This window comes from Tursiops truncatus, chromosome 1 (assembly GCF_011762595.2).
Source record: "Tursiops truncatus isolate mTurTru1 chromosome 1, mTurTru1.mat.Y, whole genome shotgun sequence".
NCBI lineage: Eukaryota > Metazoa > Chordata > Mammalia > Artiodactyla > Delphinidae > Tursiops > Tursiops truncatus.
This window is the reverse complement of record NC_047034.1, coordinates 133,206,565-133,225,482: the sequence shown is the minus strand read 5'-3', so window position 1 is coordinate 133,225,482 and position 18,918 is coordinate 133,206,565. Positions and strand designations below refer to the sequence as shown.

The 18,918-nt window shown below is 38.5% G+C and overlaps 1 protein-coding gene and 1 long non-coding RNA gene across 3 annotated transcripts in view; one reads left to right on the top strand and one right to left on the bottom strand.

Moving 5' to 3' along the window:
• LOC109551068 (uncharacterized) overlaps positions 1-18,918 on the top strand; it is a 254,777-nt gene that overhangs the window by 42,402 nt on the left and 193,457 nt on the right. For both annotated transcript variants that reach the window (XR_012324548.1, XR_012324550.1), the window contains exon 3: positions 647-766. This is a non-coding gene — a long non-coding RNA (uncharacterized lncRNA). The remainder of the gene's footprint in view (positions 1-646; positions 767-18,918) is intronic.
• The window catches only part of C1H1orf87 (chromosome 1 C1orf87 homolog), a 95,412-nt gene continuing 78,058 nt past the window's right edge, over positions 1,565-18,918 (bottom strand). The window contains 3 exon segments of the mRNA XM_019942359.3: positions 1,565-1,725; positions 9,627-9,834; positions 13,054-13,133. Coding sequence (XP_019797918.2) covers positions 1,565-1,725; positions 9,627-9,834; positions 13,054-13,133 — 449 coding nt within the window.

Sequence of the window (18,918 nt, the reverse complement as noted above, 5' to 3'; positions counted from 1 at the left end):
CTGAGTAATATTCCATTCTATATATGTGCCACATCTTCTTTATCCATTCATCTGTCGATGGACACTTAGGTTGCTTCCATGTCCTGGCTATTGTAAATAGAGCTGCAGCGTATCCCTCCAGCCAATTATCCATAGGCACAACCCAGCAGCTTTCTTCTGCTTCACTTCTCTGAGCCTCTGTTTCCTCATCTGTAAGGAGCTGTGAAAGCTGCCACATCGAGTTGTCAGAGTTGGATGAAACAGAATACGTCAAGTTCCTGACACACAGTAGTTGCACAATGCATATTACATTGTCTGATCTAATATTCTAATTTCCCTCATTTGGTACTTTGGTAGCATGAGAAAGCCATGTTTTTCTGCTTACTTCTCTGTTCTAAAAGGCAGCTAGGAAGGCCAAGGGCTCTAGAGTGTTAGAGGGGCATTTTTCTGGGCAACTTAAGGATTATAAAAACTAGAGCAGGAGAGACTAGAAGGCCCTCAGAGATCATTTATGTTGGTGGATCCAAATTATTTTGTTCTTAAGCTTTAATTTATAAGATTTTAGGAGATACCCCACTATGTAAAATGTATTAAAGGGGATGCTCAGAGACCCTTCTGTTTGCTTTTTCCCTTGACCTAACTCCTTCATCCTGTCTTCCACGCACAGAGATTGGAAAATCAGGATCCAGGTCATTCAGCATTAATGATGGTACTGGGAATACTTCTGTCTCTGAAGTCCTGGGCTTCCTTCAATGAGCTCATACTGCCTGAGTGGTGTGATGTGAATGTAAGTATGTATGTTGTGGCCAGGGTGGTGCAAATTGCAGGGGGGTGGATGTTAAGACTAGAAGAACTGTGGGAACTGGTGGAAAGTTTTACTTGGTTTTCCTGCCAGAGGAAGCAAAGAAGATGTTACCTATTTCCACAATCCTTTGTTCCAGGAGTCCCTCCTCAAAAGTTGTATTCAATACTCTGGGAAAATATCCTTGGAGACAGTGTAACATCATCTAGTTTTGTACTAGAGAAAATATTGAACTTGTTCAGAAAACTTCACTTGAAATTCTGCTTCTGCTGCTTAGTATTAAGATAATATATTGTTAATACTTTTATTTTTCTTACAATGTGGAAATCCTAGAATAGTGATGAGAGGAAAGGCTGACTTACTCATCCAAAAAAGATATATTTAGGTCTATTATTTCACAGGCATTTTTGGGAGTTGACAACATCTAGCATGTTTTTTACTATATGGAATTGCAGGGTTTGCAAAAAAAACAGTTTGATCAGCAATACTGAAAAAAAAATCATTGAATATTCATCACCAGCTTTATAAGAATAGAAGGGGATTTTAAGAAATTGGGTTTTTGCCACCTCAGAAGAGAAAACCTGGTTTCCTTGTATCACTTTGAGCTGCTTATGAGTGAGCATCATAGCCAGAAACCAAGTCCAAGCTCAAAGTGTTGACAATAGCTGCATCAGCCTCAACTCTGACAGCGCCTCCACCACTGCACTCGGGCTGAGGAGAAACATGTGTCCGGGTAAAAAGGGAGACAAAAGGAACATCTGTTCTCACAATATGGGCTTGTTATCATAGCTCCTTTAAGTACTGAAGCGCTGGCTCCAAGAGCATATTTTCTCCAGCATGGAATCTCCGCAAGGCTTGGTCAATTTTCCGAGGGCTCAGGGACAGGTTGTAAATGAGATTGTAGTTGTGAATGAGGCATCTGGCTCGTTCATTCTCCAGAACTCCTGCCATTGGGTTGGGTGGGTGGGAGATTTTTGAAAGAGTATTTTTTTTTAGAGTATTTTTAAAAGAAAAAACAAGAAAGAGGAAAATTCATTAGCTTGAATGACTTCTGAGCAAGAATTAAACGCTAATATTTTGAAATTTTAAGCTTCTTAAAAACCAAGTGACACCCTTAAAAGATATTTACAATCCTGGCTATGCATAATAGATGTTGAGAGGAATCTGAGGGTGATTTTGGGGAGGAGATGGGGTCCAATATAATCCATAGGTAGACTCTAAAGCGATTTTAGCTTGTTCTTCGTAGCCATAAAACTTTAAAAGACCAAGTTTTGAAAATGTTGGGGTGCCGGTTAAAAGCAATTCCTAATTGCTCTAGTTTATGTTTATCTTACTGAAATATCCAAACATGTTCCTAGACATGCAGGATTTAAACAGCTCATTTTTATGCATTTCTGGAAATATATTTACTGTGACTCCCTCCAGCTTGCTGTGTGATCACAGGTAAATCACCTAACTTCTTGTGGCTTAGAGTCTAGATCTGTATAATAGAGATGGTGGTGCTTATCACAGGACATACTCTGGTACCCACATGTTATATGTACCAATACCAATGTGTTGTCCATGCTAAGGGTAAGTAGATTTTGATAACTGCAGAGAGGAGTTTAAGGGTAGAACACAACAACAGCAAAGGTCAGTGACTCATTCATAAGCTCTTAATTGTGAGCTTATATATGTCAGATACTGTGCTTGGGAATAGAGAGGATTTTGAGAAGTGGTCTGTTACCTTAGGAAGATCACCAACCAGTTGAGGTGATAAGAGATGCAGAAAATTAACTAGAGTGCAACAACAATAACAATAACGACTGATACTCATATATAACATTTACCATGTTTCAGGCACCCCTCCAAACAATTTACCAATATTAACTCACTTAACACAACAATCCATTTTACAGAGAGAGAAACTGAGGCATAGAGATGGACAGTCATTTGCCCCAGGTTGTTCTAGTCCATGCATTTAACCACCATACTGTATTATAGAATGAGGGGAAAGAGATTGTTTCAAGCAGGGCTCAGATTGTTTTCTAAATATTTTCCATGAATTGTAAAGATCTACGCTACAGGTGTCAAGCTTTTAAATATCTTTTATAGGGGTGAGATACATCCCTTGCATGTGGCTCTTCTAGTCTCCTGTACTTGTGCAGACTATAATAATGATTGTGAAATTCTTTCTCAAAGAATCCAGAAGGAGTGGTCCCCTGGTCATTTTGCAGAAAGCCACGACCAGTCTATTAGATTTGGGCTGTAGTGGATACCTGTCATCTCTGTTTGAGCTCTGTTTGGATTTAAACGTGCAAGGACAGTTGAGCATGATGCTCCTCTCTGAACTGCTCTCTAATGAGTGTTTTTAACAGTGGACTACAGACAGCTGGGGTCCTAATGTGATTTATTCCATTCAGTTCTATTCAGTTCAGTCCTGTCCTGTCCCTTCCCATCCCAACCCATCCCAACCCATCCCATCCCATCCCATCCCATCCCATCCCATCCCATCTCATTCCATACCATCCTATCCCATCTCACCCCATCCCGTCCTATCCAATCCACTGTTTTTTAATTGTCTGTTCTATTCAGGTTTATTTACTGTCTCTTTCTCCTATTAGAATGTTGGTCCTTTCCTCTGCAGAAATATCTTCCTTTGAGTTGGCCAATTGCATCTTTACAATTTTCTGGATTGGGTGGAGGCTCTTGACCCGGTCTAGGTTGGATCCCTCAAGACATTTCCTCATATTCCACCTCTGGAAATATAAGTCATGGACTTTGGAGTAAGTGTCTGACTGAGGAAGTTACTTTAATTTTCGAGCCTCAGTTTCCTTGACTCTAAAATAGGGATAATCAAATTGTTTGAAAATTAATAAAATAGTAAGTGCTTAGTACAATACCCAGAACTATTAAGCACTTATTAATGTAGGTATTTTTATAGGATAGTTATAATGGTTATATCATCAATATTACTTAAAATACACAAGAAAATATTTTAATTAGAGGAAATTATTTATATATATAATTTACTTTATATTTTAATTAAAAATTAGAATTAATATTAAAAAATGCATATAAGAATTACCACTGGTGTGTGGGGGGACCTTTTCTTCTATCTTCTAAGTTTTACCGTTGGTAGAGGATTCGCACATCAGACAAAAGTCCATTGACTGAAATTTATCTCTGTCTAATTTGCTGTCATTAGGGGATGCCCAAGACAGCTGCATAAAATAACCTTACAATCCATCTTAGTGTTGGGAAGCTTGTCCTTGTCCCACCAGAACCAGAATGAAATAAGAACCTCTTTACTATCCACTTCATGTTCAATTTACAAAGAACTTTTAAATCTCATTGGATCCTTTCTCAAATCTGGGAGGTATGTTTTATTATTATCAGTCCTATTTTATAGACAAGGAAACAGGCTTGGCGAATATAAGTGACTCAGCAATTGGTGAAGTCTGGACTTGAACCTGGTTAAAAACACACAAAGAAACAAACCAACAAAGCAACAAACAGAATCTCATGAACTTTCTGGTGTGTCACAGGAGATTGGTATAGTGGGAAGTCCAATAGAACTGGGTTAGAATTATGCCTCAACTTCCCACCTGCTGATATTTTATCACTTTGAGTGTGGCTTTCTCCTCTGTAAATAAGGACATTAATCCCTTCAGCATGTGGTTGATGTGAGGAGTTAGTGATGCAGTGTGTGTTAAGTCCAGACCCGTGTCCTTGAGGGCTCTCATTGCACTATGCCTCCTTGAACTCTAAAATATTTTCTGTCTAGCCTTCAGTTCACTGGGAAAATTCCCAATCTACCAGTCACTCAAATATTTATCCCAACCACCCATCTTTCTTTAGAAAGCATGACCAGTTATTCATAGTCATTCCTTATTTCTTTCTCTTCAAGGATATTTTCTTGACAACCCCCATTAAAGAATAAGCTCAGAGTAGGTTCCCAGAAATACTAATTTGATGATGGATGTTCTGCCTTCACCCTGGATGAGGAACGCCCTGGCCTACATATTTCCTTGCACATAATAAAGAGCACTGATTCATCATTGGGCAGAATAGGGATGATCTGCTCAGTGTCTAGAGGAGGGCCATGGTGGTCTGCTAAATACTGTGGCTAATAAACCAACAAGATGACCTCAGTTAATCCTCTTTCCTCATTAAAGATAGTTATAGATGTTTCCATATTTGGCTGACACATTCCTTGGCTATTGAGGAACTAATGAATTTCATAGAAACAGAGAAAACAGGCATAAATAGTGAAAAGGCCATGAGAAAGTCATTTCAAATCTGCCAGAATCTGCCCCAAAGTCAACAAAACTCCATTTTTCCCCAGAGCAGTTCAGAAGTATGAGAAAGGTCCCAGTCTTTGGGAGTCTCTTAGCAACTAAATTTATGATCCATCATCCATCATCAAAACTCAGCATTTGTTTCTTTGGAAACGTCTTTTCTCTCTACCTGATTTTTGGTTTTGTTTTGTTTTTGTTTGTAACCCCATCAACACTCTCACAGTCTTGATATGTATACACAGACTCATGAAATAAAGGTTATTTCAGTAAACTTTTGATCTCCTTTTTTCCCAGTATCTTCCCTAAATGACCCATTTCAGCTTTCCCTGTGTTCTCCTCTGGTTGAACCTTTGGTGGACACTGTGTAGAGAATGAAGCCTCATTCCAGCCTTCAGGATTCACAATAGGGTCTCAACTTCACTATTCAATCCAACGTGACAGTCAGTCCTGTCTTTCTCACTCTCTTCCCCATCATACTCATTCTTACCTTCTAACCTTTGCAGAAGATGGTTTCACACTCAGAATGCCCTACCCAGCTATTCAAAGTCTACCTCTCCTCTGGGCTCAGCTCAAGTTCTCTCTTCCAAGAAGTCCTCTCTGAGTACTCACTGAGCTTTTTTCATCTCTTCTGTCTTTTCTTTGGACTCTTTAAGTCTAGTTTGTGTCTTTAATTATAATACTTTATTCTGTCTTTAAAATTTTTCTTTTACTGGCTTTGAACTATTGGCAGCCTCTGTGTCTTACCTAAAAGTTCCTTGAGGCCAGAGACCATGTCTCATCCTTTCTGGTTTCCCTCCTGGTCCAGCCTCTAGCACAGGGCTGGGCTCATAACAAATGTTTAATAAATGAGTTTCTAATTCATCTAGATGAATTTTTTACCTAAAATTTTCATTTCCCCCTCTCTTTGGGATAGTTATTAGAAGTCCTTGGGTATTATATGGTATTCATACTTCATGTGGTCTAGAATTAACTTGCATTGGAAATTCAAAGCAAAATGAAACAAAAACATACAGAGAATGAAAAGGCATTAGTGCTGTTATATGATTACTTCTAGAAAGTACTAATGTGTACACTAACTTTTTTTATTGAGATGTAATTGATATATCACATTGTGTAAGTTTAAGATATACAATGTGATGATTTGATACACATATATATTATGAAATGTTTACTGTAATAAGGTTAGTTAACAAATCCTTTACCTCCCATAATTACCATTTTTTTGTTGTTGTTATGTTGTACATTAAAGCTCTACTCATAATAACTTTCAAGTACACAACACAATATTGTTAATGAGAGTCACCATGTTGTACGTTAAATCCTTGGAATTTCTTATAACTGAAAGTTTCTACCCTTTGACCAACCTTTCCACATATTTCCTGGCAACCACCATTTCTATGTGTTCCATATTTTTAGACTCCACATATAATGCTAAGTCTTCATGAACAACAGTATGTAGTTAAGTACAACAATTTCAGTGCATGTGTTTTTGTATGTGCTGCCTCTTTTCCATTTCACAGGTCTCTGACCTAATTCTGAATTTCATTATCTCACTTAAGCATTACAATAACATCCTTTATCCTTTTTATAATTTAAATTTCTCCTTCATTCTTCACATAGCCATCAAGGACCTTTCTGAAATACAACTTCATCATACCACTCTCCTGCTTAGAAACACAATGTACTCACTATCTTTGAATTAAATCCAAGTTGTTTGGTCGGTCATCTAAGACCGTCCTAGATCTGATCCTATCCTATGTTTTCACCTTTTTCATTTAATACTCTTCTTAATAGCCCTTGTATTCTATTCAAACCAAATTCCTTGTATTGAGCTTCATACATAATGCTTTGCTTGGCTAACTTGCATGTTTGCCAGGAAGGGCCCTCTATTTCAGTCCTTTGTATACAAACTGCACTTTCCCTTAATGATCAATTTCACACTAACATAACCTTATCACCTGACTAGGAATGAATTCTCCTTTGTCTGAATGCCCACATAGCACCCTCTAATGGCATTTATCACCTTCTATTTTGGGTTTAGTTATTTATGTACATTCATTTATTTGTTTCCTAAAAAAAAGGTTGAACAGAACTGTGCAAGGTACTCAGAATAAAAAAGTATCTTAGTACTTAGGTAGTACTAAGTCCCAAATAGAAAAATACAATATATCAAATATGATAATGGGTGTTAAAGAACTGTAAGAGGCCAGATAAAGGTTGGCCTTAATCTGTCTGGGGAAATCATGGGAGTCTCAGAGGAGTAGAGCTTGAGTTCTGACATAAAAGGTGTTTAGGTATTAATTAGCCAGGTGGACAGTGTGGGGAGTTGGCAGGGACAGAGGAGAGGCAGACAGCTCAGGTAGAGGGTGTAGGGTTAGAAAAGGCACACCCATGGGCTTCTCTGGTGGCACAGTGGTTAAGAATCCACCTGCCAATGCAGGGGACATGGGTTCGAGCCCTTGTCTGGGAAGATCCCACATGCCGCGGAGCAGCTAAGCCTGTGCATTACAACTACTGAGCCTGTGTGCCACAACTACCGAAGCCCACGCACCTGGAGCCCGTGCTCCACAACAAGAGAAGCCACAGTAATGAGAAGCCTGTGCACCGCAACGAAGAGTATCCCCTGCTTGCCACAACTAGAGAAAGCCCATGGCAGCAACGAAGACCCAATGCAGCCAAAAATAAATAAATAATTTTTTTTTTGAAAAAGAAAAGGCACAGCCACAGTAGAAAGCAAGGCACAGTTGAGGAAGGCAAGTTATTCATTATGATGGGGTAAGATATGCTGAGAGAATTACAATAGAAGGAGAAGATACTGGTCAGGTGGATAGAGACCAGCTTTTGCCTTGCTAAACAGTTTAGAGTTCAGCCTGTTAGCAGGCATGCTGATGATTTCAATCGGGAATTACAAGGTTGGATTGTAGGTTAGACTCAGAGAAACTGTAAGCAACCTGGTGGGGGATTCATGTCTGATTCATCTTTGTGTTTCCTGATTGTGCTCAGCATAGTGCCAGGCACCTGGTTTATGTACAAATTGTATTTGTTAAGAAGTGAAAGAAAGGGATGTGTCCACTCTTAGACTGCAACACAAATGGAAAGGTGTGTGACTGCTTCCATGTCCTGGCTATTGTAAATAGTGCTGCAATGAACATCGGGGTGTATGCATCCTTTCAAACTATGGTTTTCTTTGGATATATGTCCAGGAGTGGGATTGCAAGATCATATGGTAGCTCTATTTTTAATTTTTTAAGGAACCTCCATACTGTTTTCCATAGTGGCTGTACCAATTTACATTCCCACCAACAGTGTAAGAGGGTTCCCTTTTCTCCACACCCTCTCCAGCATTTACTGTTTGTAGATTTTTTGCTGATGGCCATTCTGACTGCTGTGAGGTGGAACCTCATTGTAGTTTTGATTTGCATTTCTCTAATAGTGATGTTGAACATCTTTTCATGTGTTTTTTTGGCCATCTATATGTCTTCTTTGGAGAAATGTCTATTTAGATCTTCTGCCCATTTTTTGATTGAGTTGTTTGGTTTTTTTGATACTGAGCTGCATGAGCTGTTTGTATATTTTGGAGATTAATCCCTAGTCGATTGCTTTGTTTGCAAATATTTTCTCCCATTCTGAGGGTCGTTCTGAATGGACAAAGAAGATGTGGTACATATATACAATGGAATATTACTCAACCATAAAAAGGGACGAAATAATGCCATTTGCAGTGACATGGATGGGCCTAGAGATTGTCATACAGAGTGAAGTAAGTCAGAAAGAGAAAGAAATATATAATATTGCTTATATATGGAATCTAAAAAAATGGCACAGATGAACTTATTTGCAAGGCAGAAATAGAGTAACAGATATAGAAAACAAACTTATGGTTACCAAGGGGGTAAGAGGAGGTGGGATGAATTGAGAGATTGGGATTGACATGTATACAGTACTATATATAAAATAGATAACTAATGAGAACCTACTGTATAGCACAGGGAATTCTACTTGGTGCTCTGTGGTGACCTAAATGGGAAGGGAATCTAAAAAAAAAAAAAATATATATATATATATATATATATATATATATATATACACACACACATATATATACACATATATATACATATATATATACACACACATATATATACACATATATATACATATACATATATATATATATGGCTGATTCACTTTGCTGTACAGCTGATTCACTTTGCTGTACAGCAGAAACTAATACAACATTGTAAAGCAACTATACGCCAATAAAAACTAATTAAAAAAAATTTGTGGGGCTTCCCTGGTGGCGCAGTGGTTGAGAGTCCGCCTGCCGATGCAGGGGACACGGGTTCATGCCCCGGTCTGGGAGGATCCCACATGCCGTGGAGCGGCTGGGCCCGTGAGCCATGGCCACTGAGCCTGCGCATCCGGAGCCTGTGCTCCGCAACGGGAGAGGCCACAACAGTGAGAGGCCCACATACCGAAAAAAAAAAAAAAAAAAAAATTTTTGGAGCCCAGTACAAAATGAAAAAAAAAAAACAGACATATGAGCTGTAAGCTGCACACTTCACCTATATTACTCAGATCACACAGGTAGAGGGCATTTTCTAGCTTCCTGAGCCTGTCGATCCATGTCTCACATTCTTCAGACGTGTTTTTCATCACTGGACTGACAAAAGGCTGTGAGACTGGCCTGATCTTCGAAGTGCTCAGGAGATCTTTGGGGGCTGAAGTCTCAGCAGGAGGGTTTTCTGGCTGCAAATCCTTTTCTGGAGTTTTCTACCAAAACAACACAAACATTTCACTGGCAACATATTCATAACCCAGAGCTCCCCCAGTATCTTGGCCAACATGAGGCTACACAACTAGCAAGATTTATTGTAGGTCTGGCTTTGTAAAGAACTACTATGTTGAATACTCTCTTTTTTCTTTAAGAGAAGGATAAAATTGTGACTTTTATTCAGTTTGCATTTCTGATTTACACAAACAGAGGTTTTTGTAACTGACTGAGACTTTCATGATGTTCTACTCTGTTTTATACTAGTGGGATCAATAGGCAATGCATATAATTTCTTGGTGGGAAAACCTCTGGATCGTGAGTATGAGATTCTTGACAAAAAGTGATTGAAACAATAATGGTGTTAGCTTTGGCTTGTGGGCTCACTATAATGAAGCATAAGGCACTAGTTCTGTCTGTCCTATTCATTTAACAAAGGGAGCTGAAGTCCAGAGTGGGGAAGTGACTTACTAAGATCATATAGTGAATGGTAGACACAAAACTAGATCGAGGGTATAGAGGTTATACCTAGCTCATCTTTGTATCCTAACCCCATGTCCAGTACAAAATAGAGATCTTTTTAGAATAAACAGACACATGAGTGTCAGTAGAGCCATGTAAGACATTCTGTCACCTGTCATGTAGAGAGAGTGAGCAGCTATTGTTTGATCTGCCCAACCCCAGTTTTCCAGGAATTGCCCCTCCTTTCAATCCATATGGCTATAGAGAGAACCGTCATGTGTCTAAGCACATAGTGCAGGACTGGGCATCTAATGCAAAATGTTCAGTAAACACATTTTCCAGTGATTTTGGAACCATTTGTGAGAGTTAAAGCCAGAGATAGGAAAACAGAGATCATTCTGGATGAGAGGTAAGAAGAGAGAGACAGAGAGGATATGAAACTGACAGCAGAGAAGAGAGAAGATATAAGAAGTCATGATGATGTTCAAGGTTCAAGTCTTTGATTTTATTGTTATGTTTCTATCCTTGGGGAGATATATGTATACATACATATAAATAAATAAATAAATAAATAAATAAATAAAAATATAATATATATAAATATATATATTATGCTCCTTCCTTATCCTTCTAATAAATTAAGTTGGTAGAGTTGGTTATATTAATTGTAATTCAAATATTCTTAACTAATTTTTCATAGAATTAGGCTTTCCAATTTGTATACCATCTGTGCTTCTCCCAAATTTCAAATACCCGAATTTCTCCAATTTTGTACCTTGTCTCAAACCTCTCACATATAAGCTGTGGAGATCCCCTTGCTCTAAAGAATAGTAATTTAAATAAGAGGCCAAGTTAACAAACATGGATTCAGCTGCTACTGGGGAATGTGAAGAATTGTCTTGTTTAAAATAATATCATGCTATACAAAACTGTACCCATATGGATGACTAGTTACCAGTACATTTTGAGAGATTAATATATAAGAATTCTACTTTGATAAAGTCTATTTTGGGAGAAGCTGAAAGTTTTTATAAAGTAAATAGAATAGTGATTCTCATACTTTTTAGAGCTTTGGACCACTTTAGAAATCCAATGAAAACTTTAGATAATCTACCCAGATGGATGCACATTTGCATACAGTTTGGTGAATGATTTTAGAAAATTCAAAGAGGTCCTTAAAGCTGAGAAACTGACTTTAAATAATTATATATTTCTTCAGATAATTAACACTCTCTTTGACCACTAAAGACAGGGAATGGGGGAATTTGTATGGGCCTGAATTAAGCTAAACCTAGGAAGTAAGTACGTAAGTAGATAACTAACTAACACACCCTATACTGTTTTGGTCCCACTGTGTCAAGATGAAGTCCAAATTCCTTGCTTGGCTCATAAGACCATTCAAGTTCTTGTTCTTCCTTCTCTTCTTTCAATATATACATCATTTTCTCCAGCCACATAAAACCAGAAAAAAAAAATACAGCTGTTTGATGCCCTTATGCCTTATATACGCTGTTTCCTCTGTTGTAAAACTCCTTCTTGCTACCTATGCCTTGATGCGTTAGGCTCCTACTCATCCTCCAAAGCCCAACTCATATTTCACTTCTTGGGGGAAGCCTTCCCTGATAGCCCCAGCCTAGGTGAGGGGCAATTCTTTGTAGCCCCTTTATCCATCATAGCACTTATTATGGGATAGTGTAATTGTCTGTTAAAGTATCTCTCCCATCTGCTAAAGATCTTGATCCTGGGCCTGTGAGATAATCATTTATGTATCTTCAAGTTCTGGTTAGTGACTGTCACATAGTTGGTTCTCAAGATATGTTTACGGGATGAGTAAGTGAATGAATAAATGAGTGATTTTCCTGGAACAATAGGAAAGTTGCTTTACCAAACTTCTGCTTCAAGTCGCCTTTCTAAAAAGTGGGACAATGAATGCTGCTTATACAGGAATATGAGAAGAATCGATTATTGCAGAGAGGCAGTAAAATCCTCAAACAAGAGGCAAAATAAAAGAGCAAAGTATATATTTTTTATAATCTTATTCACAGCAGATTTAACACTCAAGGAGAAAAGCATTTGCTGTTGTTTCTTGCATGGAAAGGGGCTTGCCAAAATGGATACTATTTTCTAAAATATTTCGAAGTGTGAAGTGCATGAAGAGGCCTCCCGTCATCTGAAGATGAATTATGTTCTAATCCGGGCATTTAAAAACAACAACAACAGAGAAACTCAGGCAGTTTTTCAATTCTGTCTGCATCTTCTCCTGGTTAAGTGCTGGGAATATTAAAATGAATTTTAAATGCTTGCCAGATTTTTTTTTTAAAATCAAAGAGCCCATTACATTTTAAAATGGGATGTCTGGGGAAAAGGTCACCCTAAATTTCTGGAAGCTGGACTTAAGATGTTAAAATAGGTCTCACAACCATCCTTTTGGCAGTTGGTGGACTGGTCACAGGCTCTGGAAGGACACCTGTCCACATGCTACAAGTTCAACTTTCAGGGGCCAATGGCAAGCCCATCACTGAGTGGTGATAAGTGGTTTCTGCATGCATACCAGCTAGGAGAGAAACCAACCACACTTTAGGAGTTTGTCTGTATTCCTTCTCTGCTGGAGTAGAGTCTTGAAGTCAAAGATAGTCTGATAGTCAAGGCACTGGGTGGAAATCAAAAATTCAGAAGGGAGGGCCTCACCCAGTATCAGTGAATAGAAGGCGAAGGATTGGTGAAGCCCTTCGCTGAGGTCTGTATACCCAGCTGCATACCATATGTTCAGTTTTTCCTTGAGATATCTCATTAACTTCAGGATGCACTGGAGTAGCAGAGGTTTCCTTTCCTTTCTTTCCTGGATGAGAAAGAAAAAAATGGTTTTAGTTCGGTCTCTTCATTTTAACACATACACATATACACCCAGGCAAAGAAAATGTGGAGGCTCTGCTATACGATTGGCATTGTAAATGGTGATGGGGATACACTGATGGATAAGAAAGATCTAGTTCCTGCCCTGATGAAGCTCACAAAGGGGAGGTAAATGCTAAATAATCACTCGAGATTATTATTTAATTACAAACGACCATAAACACAACACAGGAATATGTGAAAATAAATTCCTTTGGGGCTAGGGCTAGGAGTGGTGAAGGATCAGAGAAGGCTTCTTGGAGGAAGTGACACTTCAAGTGGGGACCTGAAGGATGAATAGGAGTTTCCAGGCAAAGGTGATTGTGGGCATGTGCATAGAGCAGAGAGTTCCAGATAAGCAGAGACATCAGCCTGTAGAACTGTCCTGAATCAGGAGGGCTTTTACAGTTTGGGAAGTGGCATGGGACCTCTTCCTGTGGTCCTGCCTCTTAGAGAAGCAGGCACTTCTGCCTCCCTTACCACCCAAGTTTGTACTTGAAGGATCGTGTAAAACCTTTGTCTTCTCCCTTCCTTGTTCCTTTCAATGGTCAGAAGTCCTATATGGGAAGAGGTTTGAATGGCATCCCTAACCCAGGAGATTTTACTGTCCAGGTGCTAGCTGCTCAGGCTGCTGCCTTCATGAATAGAAGAAATTTCCTTAGGATGCAGGAAAGAGACATAAAGACCTTCAGTTTAAATCCTCTAAGGCTTATTGTGGGCATCATTCATTCATCACTCAGCACCTGTCATCAGACTTGGCAACATTCATTTACTGTATAAATCAGTATGACAACGACACAGCATAGACTTCTGGGAGCTTCAGCTTCAATATTTAATGTGTAATTCAAATATGCCATTAACAAATACATATTGTTTCTGAGTTGGGTGTTGCTGTTTTCAATAAAATGGTTCAATCAATGAATTTTATACAAAAGGTAGAGGGTGACAGTATAACACAGTGGTGGAGAATAGAGGCTCTGAAGTCAGATGCCTTGGGTTTGAGTCTTGGCTCCTTTCTCTATTAGCTGCATGACCTAGGGCAAGGGACTTGTCCTCTTTGTGTCTCAGTTTCCCTTTCTGTAAAATGGGGATAATGCCATCTATAGGTTATTGTGAGGATTAAATGAACTAGAAAATGTAAAGCAAATACTTGGAGCATAGCAAGTACTCAATAAATGTTAACTAATAGTGTTATCTGTGTAAGGATGTTTATATGAATAAATTCACATATTGGATTAAAAAGCCTTTTGTTAGACTTTTAACATTGCACCTACAACTCAGTATGAATCTTCTCCCACAGTTTCTTGATGGAGAAGGCAATGTGATTTCATAATCTTCTCTGAAGTCCCAGCACCCAGCATTAGAATAAATACCTATTGCATGTTGGTTGACTAAATGGATGATCATGTGCCCTAATCTGAGGTTTGGAAAATACAGTCACTGAATATATAGTTCTGTGTCTCCCATTCCTTTTCAGGCCCTATGGGAGGAAGGATTTCTCTCTTTATCCTTCTATACCTAACCCAGATGCTATAGATGAACTTTGGTGTCAGATCTGATGCTATAATCTGGCTGCTTCCCTTTACCAGCTGCAAGCTTTCAGATCCTAATTTTGTCAGTTGTGAAAAGGGAATGATAATAGCTTTCTGCAATAATATTGTGGAGATTAAAAAAATTACCTAATAAAATGCTTAACATAGGGAAGATGCCCAATACAAGGTAGTATTATTTGTTATTGTGTTATTTTATGTGATCTTAAGCAATCTAGTTTCTCCAGAAAAGAGGACTTTACATTAATTATGATGTGCCAGGCATTTTTGTGGGCACTGTTCACATGCATTATCCCTTTTAGTATAAGATCTAGAACCTAGAGTTTGTCCTGGTCCAGTTTCTCTACTGTCTGTACTTCTAAAAGTTCTATCAGAAGAAGATGCATGTTCGTCTCCCTGGTCTCTTTTAAGCTTCCCTTTCTCCCTCCTAATGCCTATAAGCATATTTTAAAAGGTAATGGTTTGCACATGTGAAAATTGAGAAACCTGAGGCAGAGGTGATTTTTTTTCTAACACAGCAGGAAGGATAAATAATAACCATCTGTCTAGACTGCCAGTTGAAGATTTGTGCTGGAGGAAATAGGTCAAGCTGGCTTCTAGAGATTTCCAGGTATTGGAAGGACCAGGTTTCACAGGGCTTCCAGTGGATTCTGAGTTACACAGCCAGCCATCTCTCCCCCACCCCAACTAATGACTTGAAATCAACGGTCTTCAGCACTGGCTGCTAAAATGCTCCCACCTGGGGAGCTTTAAAAATTACCAATGCCTAGGTGTCACACAGACCAATTTATCAGAATCTCTAGGGGTGAGAACCCTTTGGGAATTCTAAAAAATTCCCAGGTTATACTAAAGTAAAGCCATAATAAATAACAAGTGACTTAAAAGAATGAAATAATGCCATTTGCAGCAACATGGATGGACCCAGAGATTATCATACTAAGTGAAGTAAGTCAGGTAGAGAAAGACAAATATAATACGATATCATTTATATGTGGAATCTAAAAAAATGATACAAATGAATTTCTTTATAAAACAGAAATAGACTCACAGACATAGAAAACAAACTTATGGTTACCAAAGGGGAAAGGGGCAATGGGAAAGGGAGGAATAAATTGGTAATTTGGGATTAACAGATATACACTACTATAAATAAAATAGATAAACAAGGATCTACTGTATAGCACAGGGAACTATATTCAATGTCTTGTAACAACCTATAGTGTAAAGGAATCTGAAAAACATTATATATATATATGAATAACTGAATCACTTTGCTGTATACCTGAAACATTGTAAATCAACTATACTTTCTAAGAAAGAAAGAAAGAAAGAAAGATAGAATATGGCCTCATTGGACCTACTGGATGAAGCTTTTGTGAGAAGAAAACATATATATCTTGAATATCTATATATGTCAGACATTTCCCACATGTTTTCTTACTTAATCTGAAGAATAACTCTGTGAGGTAGAAATTTCTCCATTTGACAGGTGAGGAGACTGAGCAATGAAAGTTTCAGTTATCTGCTTGAGATGACAGAGGTAGGGTTAGGTTGGGATTCTAACCCATTCACTCACTCAATAAACACTTGTTAAATGCTTATTATGATACAACAATGAACAAGGCAGAATCTTCTCATGGAGTGTACATTCCAGTGGTGAGGGCAAACAAGTAGGTATGAAAAATAACGTCAAGTAGTGATAAGTGCTAGAAACACAACTAAAGCCAATGATGGGGGTAGAAAGTAATTGCAGTTGCTATTTTAGATAGAGAATTCACCAAAGGCCTCTATGAAGTGACATTTAAATAGAGTCCTGAGTGGAGAAACAAGGGAGAAAGCCATGCAAATGTCTGGGGAAAGATCATTCCAGGAAGAAGCTATCACAAGGGCAAAGGCCTCAAGGAAGGGAGTATTTGGTGCATTCAAGCAATAACTGAGAGAAGAGCCTAGCTGACACAAGATGAAAAGAGAAGAGAAGTGGGTTAGATATTTGCAGAACTAAAGGGCCTTATGGGCCATGCACGTGACCCTTCATTATGCCCTTCTAGTGATATCTTGCTGGCCACCCCTCCCTCATCCCAGTGCTGTGGTTTGGTGGGAATAATCCTTAGTTCCAACTCCAATCTTGGTTTCTGATTTGTTGAAGACTATTTTGGTATCCCAATCACAGTCTTGGTTCAAAGACGGACATGAAACTCAGTCTGAGTCTCTGAGATGAGAGGAGATATCTGTTACAGTTTCTTAGCTAGTAAAGTTCTCTCCTTCTTGGCAGGACCTCCCAAAAGAGAGTGCTGTGAATATATGATGAATATAGCTGCCAGAGCTATTTTGCTATTACAGAAGTGCCCAGAGCAGTTGGGACACCAACATTTAGAGGCTGAAGATGATGCCAACACCAGGTAAAGCAAGCAGAGAGCCAGAAAGGAGCAGATCCTTGATCTGACATTTGAATGGCTAGATCAAACCATGTCTATAGCTCTTGCTGCTGCAAGACTTTTAAGTTACATAAACGAAATCTCATTATTGTCTAAACAAACTGAGTTGGCTTTTCTGTCCCTTCAGTATAAGTAGTTCTAACTAGGAATTACTATGGATTTTTTTTCCTTAATAAAAGGGAGGTTAAGCTCTTAGCCATTTTTCTGTGCTATCTTGAGTGATGGGCCATCAGAAAATGTTTGAGGGGATCAATGAACCTCTGAGGCTACCATCATTCCCTCCTAATTTTCCCCCATCAGTAGTCATGCTATAGCCCTGCTTGATGCTTCCTGCTCTCCTTCTTTCTTTCCCTCACTTCACAGGCTCCACTGTGAAGAGATTCAAAGTTGGGGTCATATTTCATTTTTGTAAAATACTACTTTAGATGTTAGAACAAACCATGTTTGGAGGAGTCTAAGCTCTTTTGTGTTTGTCTTCGTGGGAGTTTGTATCATTTCTTGGATCTGTGGCTTGAGATATTTTTATCACTTTTGGAAGGTTTTCAGTCATAATTTCTTCAGATATTGCTTCATCTATACTCTCTTCCTCCTCTCCTTCTGCAACATAATTACACATATGTTAGATAGTGTCACCATTTACTATATGTCTCTTATACATTCTTTTTTGTATATCCCATCATCTTTTCTCATTTATGCTTCAATCTGGATATTTCCTATTGAATGATATTCCAGTTCACTAATTCTCTCTTCAGCTATCTTCTATTAAACCCATCTGTTGAGTTTTTAAATTTAATTTTTGTACTTTTTAGTTCTAGATATTCCATTTGATTCCTTTTATAGATTCAAATTAATGGCTGAAAATTCTTCATCTTATTCATTTCCTTAAACATATTAATTACAGTTATTTGAAAATCCATGTCCTGTTTTGTATCATTCATGACCATTTCTAACTGAACATTTTGTATGGATAATTCAAGAGATTTTATGAGATGTTAATGTCTTCCACAGAGGGTTTTTTTTCTTCTTTCTGTTGGTTGTTCAATTTGAATTTCAAACAATACCTTTCAAAGAAATATTGTTTTGTATTTTTAAAAGTTTTTATTGGAGTATAGTTGATTTTAAATGTTGTGTTAGTTTCAGGTGTACAGCAAAGTGAATCAGTTATACATATAGATATATCCACTCTTTTTTTTAAGATTCTTTTCCCATATAGGCCACTGTAGAGTATTGAGTAGACTTCCCTATACTATACAGCAGGTTCTTATTAGTTATCTATTTTATATATAGTAGTATGTATATGTCAATCCCAATCTCCCAATTTATCCTTCACCTCACTTATCCCCTGATGACTATAAGTGTGTTTTCTTTCTTTCTTTCTTTGGCTGCCTTGGGTCTTCGTTGCTGCACATGGGCTTTCTCTAGTTGGGGTGAGCAGGGGCTACTCTTCATTGTGGTGTGTGAGTTTGTCATTGTGATGGCTTCTCTTGTTGTGGAGCACAGGGCTCTAGGTGCACAGGCTTCAGTACTTGCAGCACATGGGCTCAGTAGTTGTGGCATGTGGGCTCTAGGGCATGCAGGCTTCAGTAGTTGTGATGCACAGGCTCAGTAGTTGTGGCTCACAGGCTCTAGAGCACAGGCTCAGTAGTTGAGGCACATGGGCTTAGTTGCTCTGCAGCATGTGGGATCTTCCTGGACCAGGGATTGAACCCGTGTTCCCTCCATTGGCAGGTGGATTCTTAACCACTGT